We start from the raw sequence: 19,398 nt of genomic DNA on the forward strand, positions 1-19,398 counted from the left end.
GGTGCCAGTGCATCACTACTTCATAGCACTCCTATTACTTTAAAGTCATTTATTAGGTAAATACTTGCATTCACAGGGTAAACAGTGAGAAATTGTCCCCTCAGGAGAACATCAAGAATTGGAGGGCACAGATTTAAAATAATGGGCAAAAGGATTAGAAGTGATGTAAGGAAAAATGTTTTCACCCAGAGAGTGGTTGGAGTCCAGAACGAGTGGTGGCGGCAGGTTCGATAGAGGTAGGGAATTAAATTGCTGTCTGAAGAGAAAGAATGTGAAATGTTACGGGGATAACAGGGTAGTGGGATTAGGTAGAATGCTCTATCAGTGAGCCAGTGCAAACTGGATGGGCAAACAGCCTCCTTCTGCACTGTAAAGATTCCGTGACTGAATTTGTGACCACAGTCAAATTCAACTGAAATGTGTATTGAACCAAAATCCAGGAATTCTCTTAAAATACAAGTGCCACACTCCTGTTAAGTGTTGCAACTAAATGTACATAAACTAAAATGACTTGGAGAGCGAGAGAGAAGTGTGTTACCGGATTGAAAAAGCTAGGAAATAGTCCCATTTCATGGATTGACAATAATAGGTTAGCTTATACCTCCTAGAGCAGCACGGTAGCATAGTGGTTAGCACAATTGCTTCACAGCTCCATGGTCCCAGGTTCAATTCCCAGCTTGGGTCACTGTCTGTGCGGAGTCTGCACGTTCTCCCCGTGTGTGCGTGGGTTTCCTCCGGGTGCTCCGGTTTCCTCCCAAAGTCCAAAGATGTGCAGGTTAGGTGGACTGGCCATGCTAAATTGCCCTTAGTGTCCAAAATTGCCCTGAGTGTTGGGTGGGGTTGCTGGGTTGTGGGAATAGGGTGGAGGTGTGGGCTTGGGTAGGGTGCTCTTTCCAAGAGCCGGTGCAGACTCTATGGGCCGAATGGTCTCCTTCTGCACTGTAAATTATATATATATATATAAATAACCTTGAGAATGAGATATATGTTGACTAAAGAGACATTCGCTGGTACATATTATAATAGTGAGAATTGGGGTATGAAACAGTTAAAAAATGATTACATTTTAAATAGAACAAGTCTCCATACAAACTAAAAAATGAGGCATTCATTACAATTACCCTCACTCCCTGTTAGAAATTAGATAGGTAGGCAGTGAAGGATGCAACACTGGAGAGAGGCTTCATATACTCAGAAAGAGTGCACCTATTAATGGAAGTCTATAAATTTATCCTGAGGTCATTTTAGTATTTTTCCCTTCCTTTAAATATTTAAAACTTTTTCTTACCATCAGGCTGGCCTCTTGATCTGTGCTGCCATTTTGCCTGCAGATCCTCCTTTCTAGGCAGGTTAACGCACTCTGGAGATTTGGAATAGAAAGAAAATTGAAAGTCAGTCAAAAGAAAAATAAATATTTTCCACAACTTATTGTAAGACGATCCTGATAGAAATTAAAGCCTTGTTCCCCCTTCATACGTAAGTCATCGATAAATCTAGGCTGATTTCTCGCATCAGCCCCCTCACCTCCCCCCCACCCCCCATCCCTACCCCCTTGCCCATGTGGATCCCTCTGGCTGAATTGATGCTATGGTAACCAGGTTGTTGAGCAGCAGGCAATTCTTCGGGGCCCCTGCAAGCTCAAACAGCTATGCTCCAAAGGAATGAGTAAACACCTGGCACAGTGACGTTCTGGCTAGCTATGTCAAAGAATGGTAGTGGTAGGGTATGGCTGTGCAGGGCTAACAGCATGGTGGCTTAGTGTTTAGCACTGCTGCCTCACAGCGCCAGGGACCCGGGTTCAATTCCGGCCTTGGGTCACTGTCTGTGTGGAGTTTGTGCATTCTCGCCTGCGTGGGTTTCCTCCAGGTGCTCCGGTTTCCTCCCACAGTCCAAAGATGTGCAGGGTAGGTGGATTGACAATACTAAATTGCCCTTAAGTGTCTTGGGATGTGTAGATTAGGCTATGGGGTAATTGGGATAGAGCGGGGTGAAGGTGGGTAGAGTGCTCATCGAAGGTGGGTGTAGACTTGATGGGCTGAATGGCCACCTTCTGCACTGTAGAAATTCTATGAAGCTCCTGTTCACCTCCCACAGGCCTGCAGTAAAACAGGTAACTGTTTAATACCTCAATCCTCACTATTATGATATGGGCCAACAAGTCTCTCTTTAATCAACATATATCTCATTCTTATGGTTCTTTAAGGGGGTGTAAATGTATCCTATTATTGCCAATACATGAAATGGGATTATTTCTTAGCCTTATCAATCCAATAGCACACTTTCTATTTCTCCAGATTTTCTAGTAATTTCAATTTGTGTACATTTAGTTATTACACTTAACAGGAGTGTTACATTTGTATTTTAAGGGCACTTCTGAATTTTGGTTGATTGCACATTTCAATCAACAGGTCCTTGAAATAAGTTACCCGTCCACCCACCTCACCAAATAGCAATAAAAAGAAGCAAATTATTGAAGCAAAAACAAGAATAAAAATAAAATATGCTCTGTGGCTGCAAAATTGTGAGCTTGAAGAACTATTTTTCTTGAATTTTTTAAAAATAAATTCATTTTTTCCCCCCAATAAAGGGGCGATTTAGCATGGTCAATCCACAGACCCTGCACATCTTTGGGTTGTGGGGGTAAGACCCACGCCGACACAGGAGAATGTGCAAACTCCGCATGGACAGTAATCCAGGGCAGGGATAAAACCCGGGTCCAGCGCAGTAGGAAGCAGTGCTAACCACTGCACCACGTGCCGTCCTGAATTTTTTCAAAACCCCATTTATTAATTTATTCTTTCACTCCTCTTCCTCGGAATTGCATTCACTTCAAAACTCGCTCCTCCTAGCTGGGGGGGATATTCATGCAGTAACAGATAGTTCCTCTTAAACCCTCCCATTTTACATTCATGTTGCTTTTTGATTCATTATCTCTTATCGTAAAATTAAAAAAATAAGAATTAGTGGAATTATTTATTTGACTGGTTGAAGTTTGGTCAAGAAGGTAAGATGTGCTCTTGAAACATGGCCTGTAGCTGACTCAGGCACTCAGTGCATCTGAAACATTTGCAAATGCTGTGCCATTAACTGCCTTCATGAGTTATTTTGTCAGACTGTATACTTTATGCTGGTGAAAGTTGCAGAAGGTTAACATCTGCAGTGATTTCCCTGCTGATTCACTGAGTAAGTGCACCACATGGCATTGATCTGTGTGAAATTGGAATCCCTTCAGCACGACTCCAGTTCTGGATGGAGTTAGCCGAAACTCAGGGAGGGAAGCAGAGAGACTTTTAGAATGGAATTAGGATGGGTGATTGAGGGGAGGTGGAAGATTTCTCATCACTATCAAACAATAGGAAATGTTAGTCCTTGGGAAGAACAACTGTCAACACAGATGTGATGCCCTCTGCAGTGGGATAGCCTCTTGGGAATTATAGTGTTCATGTTTACACCAAAAGAATGGTTACCAATGCAAGATGTCAGAAGGCCGCCAGTATTTGTGGATCATGACCTCAGCAAGAGACACTGCTTTAAACCTGGGATATTTTAAGACAAAAAAAAATCCAACTGCAACAGCCACAGGCCATGCCAGCAATTTTAAAACTCTCTCTATGGTACACTTGCAGGCACAGCTACTAACACTACACCAGAGCTCAACCGTACACTTTCCAAGTATATGTTGGCCGCACAAACATCAGTGTATTTTCAACAATTCAGCAAGACAGCATCGCTTAACCATCTCTAGTTGCCTCAAAGGGTCAGCTGTGCAGCGTGGAACTGGAATCATACTTCGTTTTCCTTCCCTGAGGGACATTAGTAACAATCTGTGCACTTTCATGGTCTTTTCTTTCCCCTGGTGTTAACTCACAGCTTGCCAGATTTTCTGTTGAAAAAGGTTGTTTGTCCTCATGGGATCTGAACTCACCACCTTTGGGGTATTACTCTAGGCTGCTGTAGCTGCCAAATGGCAGCACAACATTGCTGATATTTTTCGATAAGTGCCGGAGATGGACATGGTTTCTCGTATTCAGTTGAACGCCATAATATCCTTTTTTTAAAAAAAAATTTAGAGTACCCAATTCATTTTTTCCAATTAAGGGGCAATTTTAGCATAGCCAATCAACCTAAACAAACAAAAAGAACAAAGAAATGTACAGCACAGGAACAGGCCCTTCGGCCCTCCAAGCCCGTGCCGACCATACTGCCCGACTAAACTACAATCTTCTACACTTCCTGGGTCCGTATCCTTCTATTCCCATTACCTTGCACCTTGCAACCTACCTTGCACATCTTTGGGTTGTGGGGGCGAAACCCACGCAATGACGGGGAGAATGTGCAAACTCCACACCGACAGTGACCCAGAGTCGGGATCGAACCTGGGACCTCGGCGCCGTGAGGCAGCAGTGCTAACCACTGCGCCACCATGCTGCCCCCTATCCTTTTTTTTAAAAAAAAAGGAATTAATAACAAACTTGCGCTTTAATTTGAAAAAAAAATCTCTCCTCCTTATATACACTCCCAAAGCACAGTGTGATGATAATAAAACCATCAGACCATCTCCCTTCTACTCCCTACTCCAAACTCATGTGTACCTGTTACCTCCAACCCCACCATTCCAATATTCTCCGCACCGGTCTCCACCTTCCACCCTCTTTCAACTGGAGTTCATCCAAATCTCTGTTGCCCATGGTCTAACTGTAGCAAGTGCTGTATACCCTGCGTTTGTCGTCCAACATTGGTATCCGGTTCGACAATGCCTCGATTATAAAATCCTCATGTTCAAGTCCCTTCATGATCCCAAACTCCCCCCTACCTCTGTAACCTCCTCCCATGCTACAATGCTCCAAGACATCGTGCCCCTTCAACTCTGCCTCCTGTGTGTGGCTTCATTAAATGCATTACACAATAAAGCAACCCTTGTGCCATGCCACACTTAAAAGTACCTGAACTCCACAGGCCCATTGGCATGTGCTGCTGGTGCAATAATAACATTCTGAACTTGGGGGTGACACGGTGGTGCATTGGTTACCACAGCTGCCTCACGGCGCCGAGGACCCGGGTTTGATCCTGGACCCAGGTCACTGTCCGTGTGGAGTTTGCACATTCTCCCCATGTCTGCTTGGGTCTCACCCCCACAAGCAAAAGATGTGCAGGGTAGATGGAGTGGACAGACGAAATTGCCCCTTAATTGGAAAAAAAATTAATTTGGTACTTTAAATTTAAAGAAAAATATTCTGAACTCTATCGCCATAGGAATGCCATTCAAATTACTTTGTGTTTCTTTTTTAAAAATTTAAAGTACCCAATTAATTTTCTTACCAATTAAGGGGCAATTTAGTGTGGCCAATCCACCTACTCTGCACATCTTTGTGCTGTGAGGGTTAGTCTGACCTACGCAGACACGGGGAGAATGTGCAAACTCCACACGGCAGTGACCCGGGGCCAGGATCGAAGCCAGGTCCTCGGTGTCGTGAGGCAGCAGTGTTAACCACTGTGCCACCCATTCTGTAAGTGTTTCATGCCAAACAAATCCATGATCCTTTGATAAGTGGAAAAGCTAGGAATGAAATAACAATCAGTGCAGTATTCAGTTCAATGCACTTACTTAGCTTAATCATCATAAGATCACCTGAGGTTGGGTAGTGGAGGCGTTCTGCAAACTCTCTGCTGTACCAGACCAGCAATTCTTCATTAGCCGGGATGGGTTTCACTGTGTAGAAATAGACGTCCATCTCATTCTGACAAGCTGCCAGGCACTGTTCCTGCTTCGAATGGGCTGGGTTCACGTATCGCATCCAATTACTTTTGCTCTCATCGAACCCGTCAATAAAGTGATGCAAATCACCATTTGAATACACCTATGAGGGATAGAGAAAAAGAGAGAAATTTAAAGTTAAAAATACAACTTAGAACTCTCCCAACCTCTGGCAACGTGGACACATTTAATCAGTTAAAGTGGGGCAATAATCTTTCAAGCTCCCTCAGAAAAATAATCACAAATGGATTTCAATCTGCTGTCATAATAGACAAGAATTCCCTAACTGTTAGCTTCTGCATTTGCTTGTGCTAAGTTTTGTTCTATATATTTTTCTCATATGATTTTTAACGGTGTATTTTGCTGTTAATTTGGCGACAAACCCTTTGCTGCTGCATGGCCCTGCGCACACTCTCATGTGCAACGAGCATGAAGGGACAGGTGGATGCTATCACCACTGTCCCCACTCTGACAGTGCTTATATGTACACACACTGTGTTGAGTCACCTGAGGCTCTGACGTCAAAGGCTACTCAAACTGAATCTGAAGCCTCCATTTTCCTGCCACCCCCTCTGAGTGCTACGGCTATGCAAATCTCTTTCAGTTTCGGTGCAAGACGTTTGATTTGAATGCTGATCTGGGGAGGGAACTTGCACAGCGATCACCTGCCACAACAGGACTGGCAGCTGTTTGGAAGCAGATCAAAGCTCTGATCTTAGAAGAATGCTCTTTCCTGCTGCAATTATCCCTTGGTTTACTCTTACAGATCATACCTGTCATCTTTTGAAATACTAGATGTTTTTTCATATTTATCTTGTTTACATATAAACATATAGTAAAATCAATGGGGGTAGGCAAGTGTTGGGGGGGGGGGGGGCGGGTGCAGAGGATGGAGGGGGGTAGAACCACACATAGGGTTTTTTGAAGTAACCCACTTTACATCTTGTGGTGTGTTTATTATGAGAAACTGGAATGGCAGGAAGGGTGGTGTGTGAACAAGTAGGTTTTCAGGTTTTTGTTTGGTGTGAAGAGCTTTCTCAAACTTCCAGGAATGAACGACTCTGCTGCTTCCATTACGAGGCACTTTGTGTGTGTTTGAGATCGTGATTAACTTATGATTGATTTTCCATCTCATCATTTACTGTACAGTTTTCAGAAGTGTAACTGAGACATCAGCTCCGATGTCATCAGTGCAGCCCTAGTTCAAATCTTATTTCCACCGTGTGATGACACAGGAAGAAGAGAGAAGAAAAACATAAAGTAACATTTACATCTTTTGGCTAAACCTATTTCTGGTAATTAGTAATGTATTTTGCAATCTTGACCGACCTGCTGTTATGCATATCGCAATTTTAGAATCAAGGTCAAACGCCAAGACCCAAATGATTAGAGATTTTTTAAAAAGCACAACATAGTCTATAAATGGTTTGAATGAAGTTAAATTATAGTTAATTAGTTCATTTAGAGAGCACTACAAACTTCATAAATGACTGCATCTTATTTCTTCAAAGAGAATAACAGCTAAGTTCTGTGGCAAACATTTACATCAGCTATTGTTTTATAATGTGAGGCTGCGGAGTCTAGCACTAACCTGGAACTCTCTGCCAGGCTCTCAAAGCTGCCTTTAGAAGTACAAGACAGTATCATATTACAGATGAAAGCTTATTTGTAAACCCTGCTAAATTGTGTGCCAAACACGCCAACCCCAAATCGACCCCACATCAACTCCAACTTTCCAATATGGAATTACATAGAAATTGCTAGCTCTGGATTTTGGGAAGTTGGTAGCATAGTGGTATTATCACTGGACTAGTAAACCAGAAATCCAGAATAATGAACTGGGGACTCAGGTTCAATTCTTGCCTCTGCAGATGGTGAAATTTGAATTCACCAAACAAATGTGGAATTAAAAGTCGAATGATGAATGTCAAACCATTGTCGATTGTCTTAAATTCCCATCTGGTTCACTAATGTCCTTTAGGGAAGGAAATCTGCCATCCTTACCTGGTCTGGCCTGCATGTGACTCCAGATCCACAATAATGTGGTTGTCTCTTAACTGCCCCCTCAAGGGTCACTGTCTGTGCGGAGTCTGCACATCCTCCCCGTGTGTGCGTGGGTTTCCTCCGGGTGCTCCGGTTTCCTCCCACAGTCCAAAGATGTGCGGGTTAGGTGGATTGGCCATGCTCAATTGCCCATAGTGTCCAAAATTGTTGGGTGGGGTTACAGGGTTATGGGGATAGGGTGGAGGTGTGGACCTTGGGTGGGGTGCTCTTTCCAAGAGCCGGTGCAGACTCGATGGGCCGAATGGCCTCCTTCTGCACTGTAAATTCTATGATAAGGGAAAATAGGCATGGGCAATATATGCTGGCACAGCCTGCGATGCCCATGTCCCATGAATGAATTTAAAAAAGTGTGTTCCACAACCTCACTTGTAAAAAAGCATCTGCAGCTCTCTTGTCTAAAATCTCTTACAATAGGGTGGAATTTCCCTCCCCCTCCATAGCTGGCTCTGCAGTGGTAGGAAGTGGCTTGCCAGTGGCCGTTGTCAATGGGGTTTCCTGCTGAATGCACAACTGCTGCCGAAAAACCTGTCGTGGGGTGCGCCGTCAGCGGGAATGTAGGATCTCACCAGCATGAACGGCAAGAAAACCTCACCATTATGCCATATCTAAGTCCTCCTTGCCCCAAACCCTCCAAACAAACAGTGGACAGCACTGCTGCATCAAGGCACCGAGGACCCAGGTTCGATCCCGGCTCTGGGTCACTGTCCGCATGGAATTTGCACATTCTTCTCATGTCTGCGTGGGTCTCATCCCCACAACCCAAAGATGTGTAGGGTAGGTGGATTGGCCGTAGGTGAAAACGTTTTTCCTCACATCTCTGCCAATGACCTTAAATCTATACCCCCTGGTCATTGACCCTTCCACTAAGTACCTTCCTACCTATGTCCTTCATAATTTTATACACCTCAATCAAGTTCCTCCCCCCCCCCCTCAACTTTCTCTGCTCCAGGAAAAATTACCCCAGCCTATCTAGTCTCTCTTGATAGCTGAAAAGATCCAGCACAGGCAACAGCCTGGTGAATCTTCTCTGTGTCTTCTCCAGTGCAATCAATTCCTTTCTATAGTATGGTGATCAGTGCTGGAAAATGGGATTAGAATAGTTAGGCGCTTGATGGTCAGTGCGGACTTGATGGGCCGAAGGGCCCCTTTCCATGCTGTAAAACTCTATGTGCCTGTGCTTCCTGCTGGTTAAGTTCCAGGTTCAGGAGAGTAGGGGGAAGGAAGTAAACAAAGCCTGGAAGTTTTGGGGTAGAAACTGCCTTTGCCTTTAGACAGTAATGGCTCCGATAACAATGAGTGATGCCAATTGTAGCAAGGGTGGCACCCAATCACGACCAGAAAAAAGGACATCAGCCATCTTCAACCACAGTAAATTCCAAGCACTTTTAGAACTGAAAATGGATGAAAATATACTTCTGTTTGTTATCATGTTGGATTCACAAAACATTAAAAGCCAATAAAATTGATATAGTAGCAGAAGTAGGTTGTTTGCTCCTTCAAGCCTACCCCTCCATTTAATATAATCATGGCTGCGCTTCTTCCCAACTCCATTTTGCCGCATTACCCTCATATCCTTTCATTTCCTTGGTACCCAGAAAAAACTATCGACCTCTGCCTTGAATATATTCAGTGATTAAGCATGCACAGCATTTTAGGGTCGGACATTTCAAAGAGCGACAGCTCTTGGAGTGAGGTCATTTCTTCTCGTCTTATTAACTGTTGTGGTGGTCATAATGCTTCATACCAATACTTCATAGCATGGGATCAGGAGGAAACCTCCCACTAATTACCACTTACTCCTCCTCTCAGCTGATGAGTCAGTACTCCTCCATGTTGAACATCAATTAAAAGCTGCACTGAGGATGTGCTCTGGGTGGGTGCGGGTACTAAAAAGTCCATCACCCAGAGTGGCTCGGTAGTAGCACCACAGACTGAGCTGGCTGGGTCACAGAATCATAGAATAATACAGTACAGAAGAGGCCCTTCAGCCCATTGAGTCGGCACCAATGCATGAAAAGCACCTGACCTGTCTACCTAATCCCATTTGCCAAACTTGGACCACAGCCTTGAGTGTTATGACGTGCCAAGCACACATCCAGGTACTGTTTAAAGATTGTGAGGCAACCCACCTCTACCACCCTCCTAGGCAGTGCATTCCAGATCATCACCACCCTCTGAGTAAAAAGGTTTCTGCTCAAAGTCCCCTGAAACCTTCTGCTCTTCACCTTGAACTTGCCCTCGTAACTGACCCTTCAACCAAGGGAAACAGCTGATCCCTATCCACCCTGTCCATGCTGGACATAGCTGCTATACTGGGCCTGTGTCAGGTGGTAAGGGAACCAATAAGAGGGAGAAACATAGTTGACCTTGTCCTCACCAGCCAATCACTGCTGATGCACATGTTGGTGACAGTTTTGGTAGGAGTGACCACCACACGGTCCTTATGGATACAGAGTCTCATTTTCTCATTGAAGAAAGCCTCCATCGTGTTGTGTGGCATGACTACCGTGCTAAATGGGATAGATTCAGAACAGATCTAGCAACTCAAAACTGGGCAACCATGGGGTGCTGTGGGCCACCAACAGCAGCAAAATTGTGCTCAACCAAAATCTGTAACCTCATGGCCCTTGCTATCCCCCACTCTGCCATTACCATAAAGCTAAGGGGCCAAAACAGAAAGTGCTGGAAAAATTCAGCAGGTGTGGCAGCATCTGTGGAGAGAGAAATAATGTTTTGAGTCCAATATGAATCTCCTCGGGAACCAGCGTTCTGGAGTTTCGGAGAAAAGTCATGTTGGACTCGAAAACACTCACAGATGCTGCCAGACCTGCTGGGCTTTCTGGTTTTACTTGAGATTTTCAGCATTCCTAATTTTTGGCTTTTATTATAATCAACCCTGGTTCAATGAAAAGTTCAGGGGGGCATGCCAGTAGCAGTTCAGGTATACCTAGAACAAAGGACTACTTGCGTGCCAAATAGTGGAAGCAACATGCGATAGACAGAGCTAAGCGAGCCCACAACCAATCTACCAGGTTAAAGCTCTGCAGTGCTGCCTTATCCAGTTGTGAATGGTGGGGGACAATTAAACAACTAACTGGAGGAGGAGGAGGTTCCACAATTGTTGCCATAATCAATAATGGGGGAGCCCAGAACATCAATGCAAAAGGCAAGGCTGAAGGATTTGCAACTATGTTCAGCCAGAGGTGACGAGTGGATGATCCAAGTCTGCCTTCTCCTGAGTCCCCAGCATCACAGATGCGAGTCTTCAGTCAATTTGATTCACTGTACGTGTTATCAAGGAACAACCACTGCACTGTACTGCAAAGGCTATGAGCCCTGAAAATATTCCAGCAATAATACTGAAGACATGTGCCCCAGAAAGAACCATGCACTTAGCCAAGATGTTCCAGTAGAGATACAACGCTGACATCTACCCAGCAATGCGGAAAGTTTCCCAGGTATGACTTATCCACAAAAAGCAGCATATGCATTAACACATCAAAACCTAGAGCACATTACGGCTTGGGTTAATAAGTGGCAACGTTTGCAGCATACTGGTGCCAGGCAATAATCACCTCCCCTTGAGATTTGATGGCTTTACCATCACTGAATCCCTCCACTATCAACATCCTGGGGGTCACCATTGACCAGAAACAGAACTGGACCAGCCATATAAATACTGCAGGTCAGATAAAAAGAGCAGGTCCAAGGCTTGGAAGTCTGAGGTGAGTAACTCACCTCCTGACTCCCCAAAGCTTGTCAACAATCCACAAGGAAGAAGTCAGGAGTCCGGTGGAATACTCTACACTTGCCTGGATGAAAGCAGTTCCAACAACATTCAAGAAGCTCAATCCCATCCAGGGCAAAGCCCTTTTGATTAGCACCACATCCACCACTTTAAACATTCACTCCCTCCGCCTCTGGCCACCAGCGGCAGCAGTGCGTACAAGATGCACTGCAGCAACCTGTTAAACTTCTTTCAACAGTATCTCCAAACCCATGTGACCTCTACCATCTAGAAGGACAAAGGCAGTGGTGGGGCAGTGGTATTGTCATTGAACTAACAATCCAGAGACCCAGGGGATCTGGGTTCAAATCTGGTTATTGAATTCAATAAAATAATTCAATAAAAATCAGGAATTAAAAGTCTAATACTGACCGTGAAGACATTGTCGTGAAAATCCATCCGGTTCACTAATGTCCTTATGGGATGGAAATCTGCCATCCTTAACATCCTACATGTGGCTCTGGACCAAAGCAACGTGGCTTGGCCCTAGCAAGCCACCACTCAGTTAATTCCTTCACTGTCACTGGGTCAAAATTCTGCAACTTTATTCGCACTATTGGTGTACCAGCTCACCACCACCTTCTCAAGAGCAAGTGGGTAATAAATGTGGCCGGCAAGATCGCACAGTGGTTAGCACTGTTGCTTCACAGCACCAGGGTCCCAGGTTTGATTCCCGGCTCGGATCACCGTCTGTGCAGAGTCTGCACGTTCTCCCCGTGTCTGCGTGGGTTTCCTCCGGGTGCTCCAGTTTCCTCCCACAAGTCCCGAAAGATGTGCTGTTAGGTGAAGTGGACATTCTGAATTCTCCCTCAGTGTACCCGAACAGGCGCCGGAATGTGGCGACTAGTGGATTTTCACAGTAACTTCATTGCAGTGTTAATGTAAGCCTACTTGTGACAATAATAAAGATTATTATTATTATTAAATGGTGGCCGAGCCAACAACACTCACACCCCGGGAAAGAATGAAAGGAAAAAGCGTGTGCAATAGACCAGTTTGGGTTCATAGCACTATATTAATCCCAGGTTTGGAATTGCAATGATGGATAGCGCAGTCAGCTGTAGTAGATGCTGACATAAACATGTGTGAAAGTGTGTGAGAGAGTGGGCAGGATTCCCTGGCCTTCTCCATGACGGGAGCCGTTGCGAGTGAGAATGGAAAAGTTGGCGTTCCAACCAAAACTCCATTCACTTTCCGCGGCACCGGAAAGTCCCAGCCGCAAAATGAGGACAGAAGATTTCAGCCAATAAGTGTGCGCGAGCAAGTGTGTTGAGTGTCTGTGATGGGGATGATGGACAGGCAGGTGCTAGAATGGAACAAAGAACATACGGGTGTTGTTTTTTGTTGAGATTTATGATGCATAGGCAAGAAAATTGTGTCAAACCTAATTTCTGAATACTAACAGGTGGAAAAAGGACTAAAACAAATGGTAAACAAAATGGATGTTCGTGGCATTGATGAAATTACAGTTCCATTGGAGCAAGGGGACAGTAACTGAAATCCCCAATCTGTTTGATGGATCTTTTATGTTACGGAGGGATTAGGCAAACTATTTTAGAATGTAGGGCTTGGGCCTGAGGCTCTGTAGTGATAACCCTGCAGTACTGTGGGCTGGGTCCATGGCAGCGGTCGACAACATCAGCAGCACACGTTTCGTTTTCTCTGTCCAGGCTCTCTGCTGTATAGCTGGGCCGCCATACTTTCCCCATTGTTGGGGTGAGGAAGGCAGAGGTCTTTGCAAATGTGCCTGAGGCCTATACAGCTGCCTCTAGAGCTGCCCAGTGCCTCCGGCCCTTGATGTTCTGTGTTGAATAACTCCTGGCAATAAGTTTGCTGGAAATACTGAGTTCAACGAACCAGAACTACAGAGAATCACACACACCAACAACTGAGCAGTGGCTCAACACACTTCACGTGCTCGTTGACCTTTCTAAGTCACCCTGTCCTCTCTGATAGTTGTGAGTGAGTGAGGAGTGAAGGAAAAACAAGGATTTTTTGCATCGACTGGTTCTAATTAGTTCTCGGTCAAAATGCGAACTCGATTTGCCTCCGAGCAAGAGCTGGATTGCTTCCTTTTCCCTATGTTTCAACACGGGGGCCAAGAAGAGTTGAAATCAGTTCATCACAAAACAAGATATCACCCTCAGCATTCCTAACCTCTGAAACACAGACACTTACTCAGCTCATTTTACTGTGTTAACTCCTACTGAGTACATATATGGGTGTTTCACAGGAACTTCACTGCTGCTCTCGCACACATACAAGCACCGCCGTTAAACAGGAAGTGACAACGTTTTTCAGCCGTATTCATTTCGCAAACTTACATTTGCATCAGCAGAATTTTTTTTCCGACTTACCCTCCAAAAGTATTTTCTGTTTGCATTTTTTGGGACGGTGTAATTGGTGTAGATCTCGCCCACAAGTGGTCCAAAGCGTGTCCCCTTGGGAATGTACTCTGCGCTCATAACTCCAAGCACCTGTGAGGCACATGCAATAAATCAATGAGTGAGAAGGCACTGGCTCAAACAGTTCACCATCTGATTAAAATAAACAAAGCCTTGATTTTTTTTTTTGATGCTGGTTTATTTTTCTTTAACATCTTCAACAAGTTAGGGAATTATGCTCCCCTACGCAAATTATCCCAGCATGGATTTTATGTTGTATGACAGCAATGTACATTTTCATTTTGAAATGCATTACCTAAATCTTGCCATCGTATAATATTTCTCTGAACTGTGAAAGAATTCCCCTCCAACACTAAAGAGTTAGCACAAGAGAAAGGATGACTGGGGGTGGGGGGAGCAATAGAAATAGGTGTAGGCCACTCTGTCCCTTCAGTCTGTTCTGCCACTCAAGTATATTTTTGTTTCTGCATGGAGGTGCCAGCAAACATGATTCAAGACCACAGACAGTTACTTTGAACAGATTGGCAAGCTCCGCTCCGAGTTTATTAAAAGCTGCATTTTATCAAAGCTTTGCCTCCGAGATTATTACTGCCCTTCACAAACTTCACTAATTCTTAGAATGTGCAGATTGCAAGTTGCTAAAAGCGCACTCTGCAGACTTAGAAATGTAGAAAATAGGAGCAGGCCATTCAGCCCTTCGAGCCTGCTCCGCCATTCAATATGATCATGGCTGATCATCCAACTCAGTCATCTGTTCCCACTTTCCCCCCATATCCTTTGATCCCTTTAGCCCCCAAGTGCTATATCTAACTTCTTTTTGAAAACATACATTTGGGCTTCAACTGCTTTCTGTGGTAGAGAATTCCACAGGCTCACCACTCTCTCGGGGAAGAAATTTCTCCTCATCTCTGTCCTAATTGGGTTAGACTGTGATCCCTGGTTCTGGACTCTCCTGTCATCGGGAGCATCCTTCCTGCATCTATCCTGTCTAGACCTGTTAGAATTTTATAGGTTTCTATGAGATGCCCCCTCATTCTTCTAAACCCCAGTCCTGGTAAAACTTCACGACACCCCTTCTATAGCAAGAACACCCTTCTTCAGATAAGGAGATCAAAACTGCACACAATATTCCAGGTGTGGTCATTATAAATTGGTGCCCTGATCTTTGAACCCCCCACCACAGCCTCCAGACCCCTCCAAACCCCCAACTTATCAATGTGGGGGTTTTCAGGGCCCCCGCACCTTACCTCATAAGGAGAGGGCAGCCCCGATTTCCGGCATGGGCAAGATACTACCTGGGCACCTTGGCATTGCCACCCAGGTGGCACTGCCAGGGTGCCTCGGTGGCACTTACAGGGTGTCAGGCTGGCAGTGCCAACATGGCATCGGGGCGCCAGGGTACCACCCTGTCCAGAGCCCGACGACCCAAGCACTCCCGATTGCCTGGGAGTCCCCCCAAGTGCCAGTACACCTGGTCCACATTGGGATCTTTGAGGTACGGGTGTTAGCGGTGCATGGAACTGCCTCGGCCGATCACAGCACCAGCACTGCACCAAATGCAGTACCTCTGCTGCTTCGTCAGGGTTTAACTTCTCTACCGATTTTTTAAAGACAAAATAAACTTATGACAGTAATGCTTAACCTGTCCATTCCAACTCTAACTTCATCCTTCAGCACATTGAGCAAGATTGGTGGAATGTGCCTCTCCAGGATGAAAGTGGCACTTCAGTTTGTAGATGAGAACCCTGATGATCTAACCGAGAACGTAAGATGTACGCCTAGCATTTCTGGCCCACCTCAGATTTTTATGATAACTTAAACATTATTTTCACAGTAACTTCATTGCAGTGTTAATGTAAGCAGACTTGTGACAATAATAAAGATTATCATTATTGACTGAGACAGCACAGATAACTCAAGTGACTGCAGGCAAGTGTGAGGAAATAAGGGAAGTGTCAAAATACAACAAAGTGGGAAACAGCGAATGGACACAACTTGATCAAAGATAATTGCATTCACTGCGCATTTTATGGTGACTCACGTATTGGAAAGCCAGCTTTTAATCTGAACCATTGGTATTCTATAATCATCTTTATAATAATCTTTATTAGTGTCACAAGTAGGCTTACACTGCAATGAAGTGACTGTGAAAATCCCCTCGTAGCCATACACCGGCGCCTGTTCGGGTATTCCCAGGGAGTAAGATTTAAATCAAAAAAACACAAACATAGGTGTAATGATATCATGGTTGTGTTGTAATTAACCAACTGGCCACTAGGAGTCTCATTAGTATATAAGTGGATGTTAAGAGTCAGGTGACCTCAGACTGACAAGGGAGCTAGGAGAGAGGTTGCTTGTGCATGTTCATATTGCTATTCATCTATTGTTTTGTATACAATTGACCCACAGTTAATGTTAAGAAATTGTTTATAGCTTTAGTGACAAGTGTTCTTGTAATAAAGATTAGCCATCCGACAAGAACATTACGAGAGGCACCATTTTTCATTATGTTCACGAGGAAGACTGATTCCCACCTTCTCTCGGCAACTAGGGATGGTCGATAAATGTTACCTTTGCCAGAGATCCCAAAAATGAATTTCAAGGGTGTACTGGAGTATGCACCAATTCTGCAAGGGTATTTCTTGACCAGTATGAGAAGTCCCACAGTCAGAGCAGCACACTGGGCACGTGTGGTTCTGCGGAGCATCGGGATGAATGAGTCCAAATGTCCTGCTGGCGCTCTCTGTCTTAAATTCGCTTGAGAGGAATGGGCGATTGAGTCAGCATTGGGGGTCTGTGCCTCAACAGCCTAAAGAGGAGTTAGGAATGCAAACTGTCCACATTGAACACACATTCACTTGTTTTCAGAGTGTGCGCAATGTACCGCGTGTAACTTGGTCCTGCCTTTTCCTTCTTCTGGAGGCTATTTAACAAAAAACACAAAATGATGGCACCTGCAAAAAGTGTGGCACCTACTTGAAGGATTGGAAGAGAGGAGGTGGTGGAAGAGAGGAGGTGGTGGAAGAGAGGAGGTGGTGGAAGAGAGGAGGTGGTGACAGGAGCAGGGAACAGATTTTGTGGCATTTACACTTGCTTAAGCAGAGGCTAGGCCACTCTGATCCCCAGTTGCCCGTATAAACGAGAGCACTTGCTCAGGGTCATGAACACCAGGAGGCCTGTATGCAGAGGCAATACTGCTTCTTGCCTCTACTCACCTCAAGAGGTTTTTACATCATTGTTGCGCACTTTCGTTTCCAACTTGTGACACATCCCAGACTATGTCTTAGTGTTGAGCGTTACTGAAATTAGCCAGCCAGCTGAGGTTTTACTTCCACATTGTGGGTTCTCGCCTCTACATCTGTGCATCATCATCATCACAACTCATCCTGACACAATCTGCCCAAATTCTGTCCAAAATGCTTAGTCAACCTTCCTTCTTTACAAAAGCACACAGCTTGGTAATGTCATGGAAGCAGATGGAACAGCAAAGTCTCCTTCTTTTAGTGAAGTAATGCGAAAAATCATTTAAAAACAGTTTTGGCAGCATCATGTTTTACTTTTTGCCACGTTCTTTGTGCTACATTTCGGGAGATGGCAGCTGTATCGGCAAGAGATAGTTGTGAAAAAAGCTGGTTCTAAAAATCACTTCAGAAACTGAGCCTGAAACCCAACTGCGAGGAGCGGGTCTCGTAGAGATAAACTCAATTTAGACTTCGACCACTGAAGTGCAGCAATCATCATTATGAACAAAAAGCCACGAGGTTACCCAACTCTGCTGCACTGGCAACTTGTTTTGCAGCAGAATGGGTGGTCCCTCTCCCTCCCTCTCCCTCAGTGCCATTCTGCCTGGATTGGAAAAATAATTTGGAACGCTCCTGCTTCTGCTCATGGTTAGCACTGTTGCATCACAGCGCCAGGGTCCCAGGTTCGATTTCTGGCTTGGGTCACTGTCTGTGCTGAGTCTGCACATTCTCCCCGTGTCTACGTGGGTTTCCTCCGGGTGCTCTGGTTTCCTCCCACAAGTCCTGAAAGACGTGCTGTGAGATGAATTGGACGTTCTGAATTCTCCCTCAGTGTACCCGAACAGGCGCCGGAATGTGGCGACGAGGGGCTTTACACAGTAACTTCATTGCAGTGTCAATGTAAGCCTACTTGTGACAATAAAGATTATTATAATGTGCCTCCTTGTGTTGAGCCACTTTGGTGCTCCAACAGCCTTCTGACACGACACTTGGGTGTTTGCTTTTCATGAATGCATCTGGCTGGTGACCGTCAGCCAGCTCTCCAAGCATGGAGAACTTTCACAGCTGAATGTGACTATCTCCTCTCCAACAGTGGCAACCCATTAGCAGTCACCAGAAGTGGCCGATCTAATTTAATTCTTCCCTGCTCTCTCTCACTGGGGAAGTAGTCGTGACACAATGAGGAGCATCAAGGTGAATTGTCCCCCCTAGCCAAAATCAGCCGAAAACAGCGTCACACCTGGGATCTTCCTGGCTCTTAGGATTCAGTAACATAGCAGGCATTTGCGTGGTGAGTCAGCAGGACAGTTTTCAATTCTTTATCCAATAGAGAATTGTCCAAACTCATCCCCGGTAACCGCTGCAGCTCAGTCGGTAAATTGAACCCAGTGCATAATTTCACCCCCTACCCCCTCCCCCCACCGCCCCAGCCCCCACCAACTCGAATTGCAGCTTTCCCGCCTCCTTTTTCTAAACATCAGTTCGAAGTACGGTCCTGTGGGGCAGCACTAAAAGGTGCCTGGTTAAAATCAAATGAGCCAGGTTTTTTCGGCTCCGCATTCAGCCTGTCCTCACTGCAGTCCCAGAAAAATCCAACGCCCGCTGACCAAGGTTCCAATGAATCATGGTGAAGCAGGCCGGGTGTCTGCCAAGTGTAAACATGCCAGGGATAACAGGTAGAAAGCTTTGACACTTTCATGCTTCATATTTCCTCCTGCAGAAGCCATTCCTCTTGGTGGTTTATGGTAACCCTGACCCCTCGACCAGCGTGGAGCATCTATCTATGTCAGCAGGGGTAGGTCAGCCTATGTCTGTCTCGCAGACAGAAAACAGCTCAGCCAAGTCTTCATTAACTCAATTCACTTTAATTATTTACATAGGGAACAACTTCCAAGTTATTAATTAAATGTCTGCAGAGTAAATGTTGATTACAGTGTACAAGTTAGTGATATGTAGGTACATTTTCTTAAAAATTGCAGGCTGTTTGAAAAGGCTCTTTCAAATTACACTGGTGTTATTCGGAGATCAGAAACCTCAGTGCTTTTTTATTCTCTTTTTATAAAGAGCAGCCGCTCCGCCCACACTTTTGAGAGGGGTGGGAGGAAAGAGAAAGGGAGTTGAAATTCTCCCTATGACTTGCTAGAA

General features: G+C 45.0%; 1 protein-coding gene across 14 annotated transcripts in view; it reads right to left on the bottom strand.

Annotated features, from left to right (window-relative positions):
- Positions 1-19,398, bottom strand: part of LOC140410993 (PR domain zinc finger protein 1-like) — a 121,168-nt gene that overhangs the window by 14,733 nt on the left and 87,037 nt on the right. For 13 of the 14 annotated variants that reach the window (XM_072499900.1, XM_072499897.1, XM_072499898.1 and 10 more), the window contains 3 exons: positions 13,964-14,083; positions 5,606-5,858; positions 1,289-1,360 (listed from right to left, as the gene is read on the bottom strand). In XM_072499900.1, the coding sequence (XP_072356001.1) occupies positions 1,289-1,360; positions 5,606-5,858; positions 13,964-14,083 (445 nt within the window). The remainder of the gene's footprint in view (positions 1-1,288; positions 1,361-5,605; positions 5,859-13,963; positions 14,084-19,398) is intronic. The other variant, XM_072499911.1, reaches the window with a different exon arrangement.

Source organism: Scyliorhinus torazame, chromosome 4 (genome assembly GCF_047496885.1).
Source record: "Scyliorhinus torazame isolate Kashiwa2021f chromosome 4, sScyTor2.1, whole genome shotgun sequence".
NCBI classification, from domain to species: Eukaryota; Metazoa; Chordata; class Chondrichthyes; order Carcharhiniformes; family Scyliorhinidae; genus Scyliorhinus; species Scyliorhinus torazame.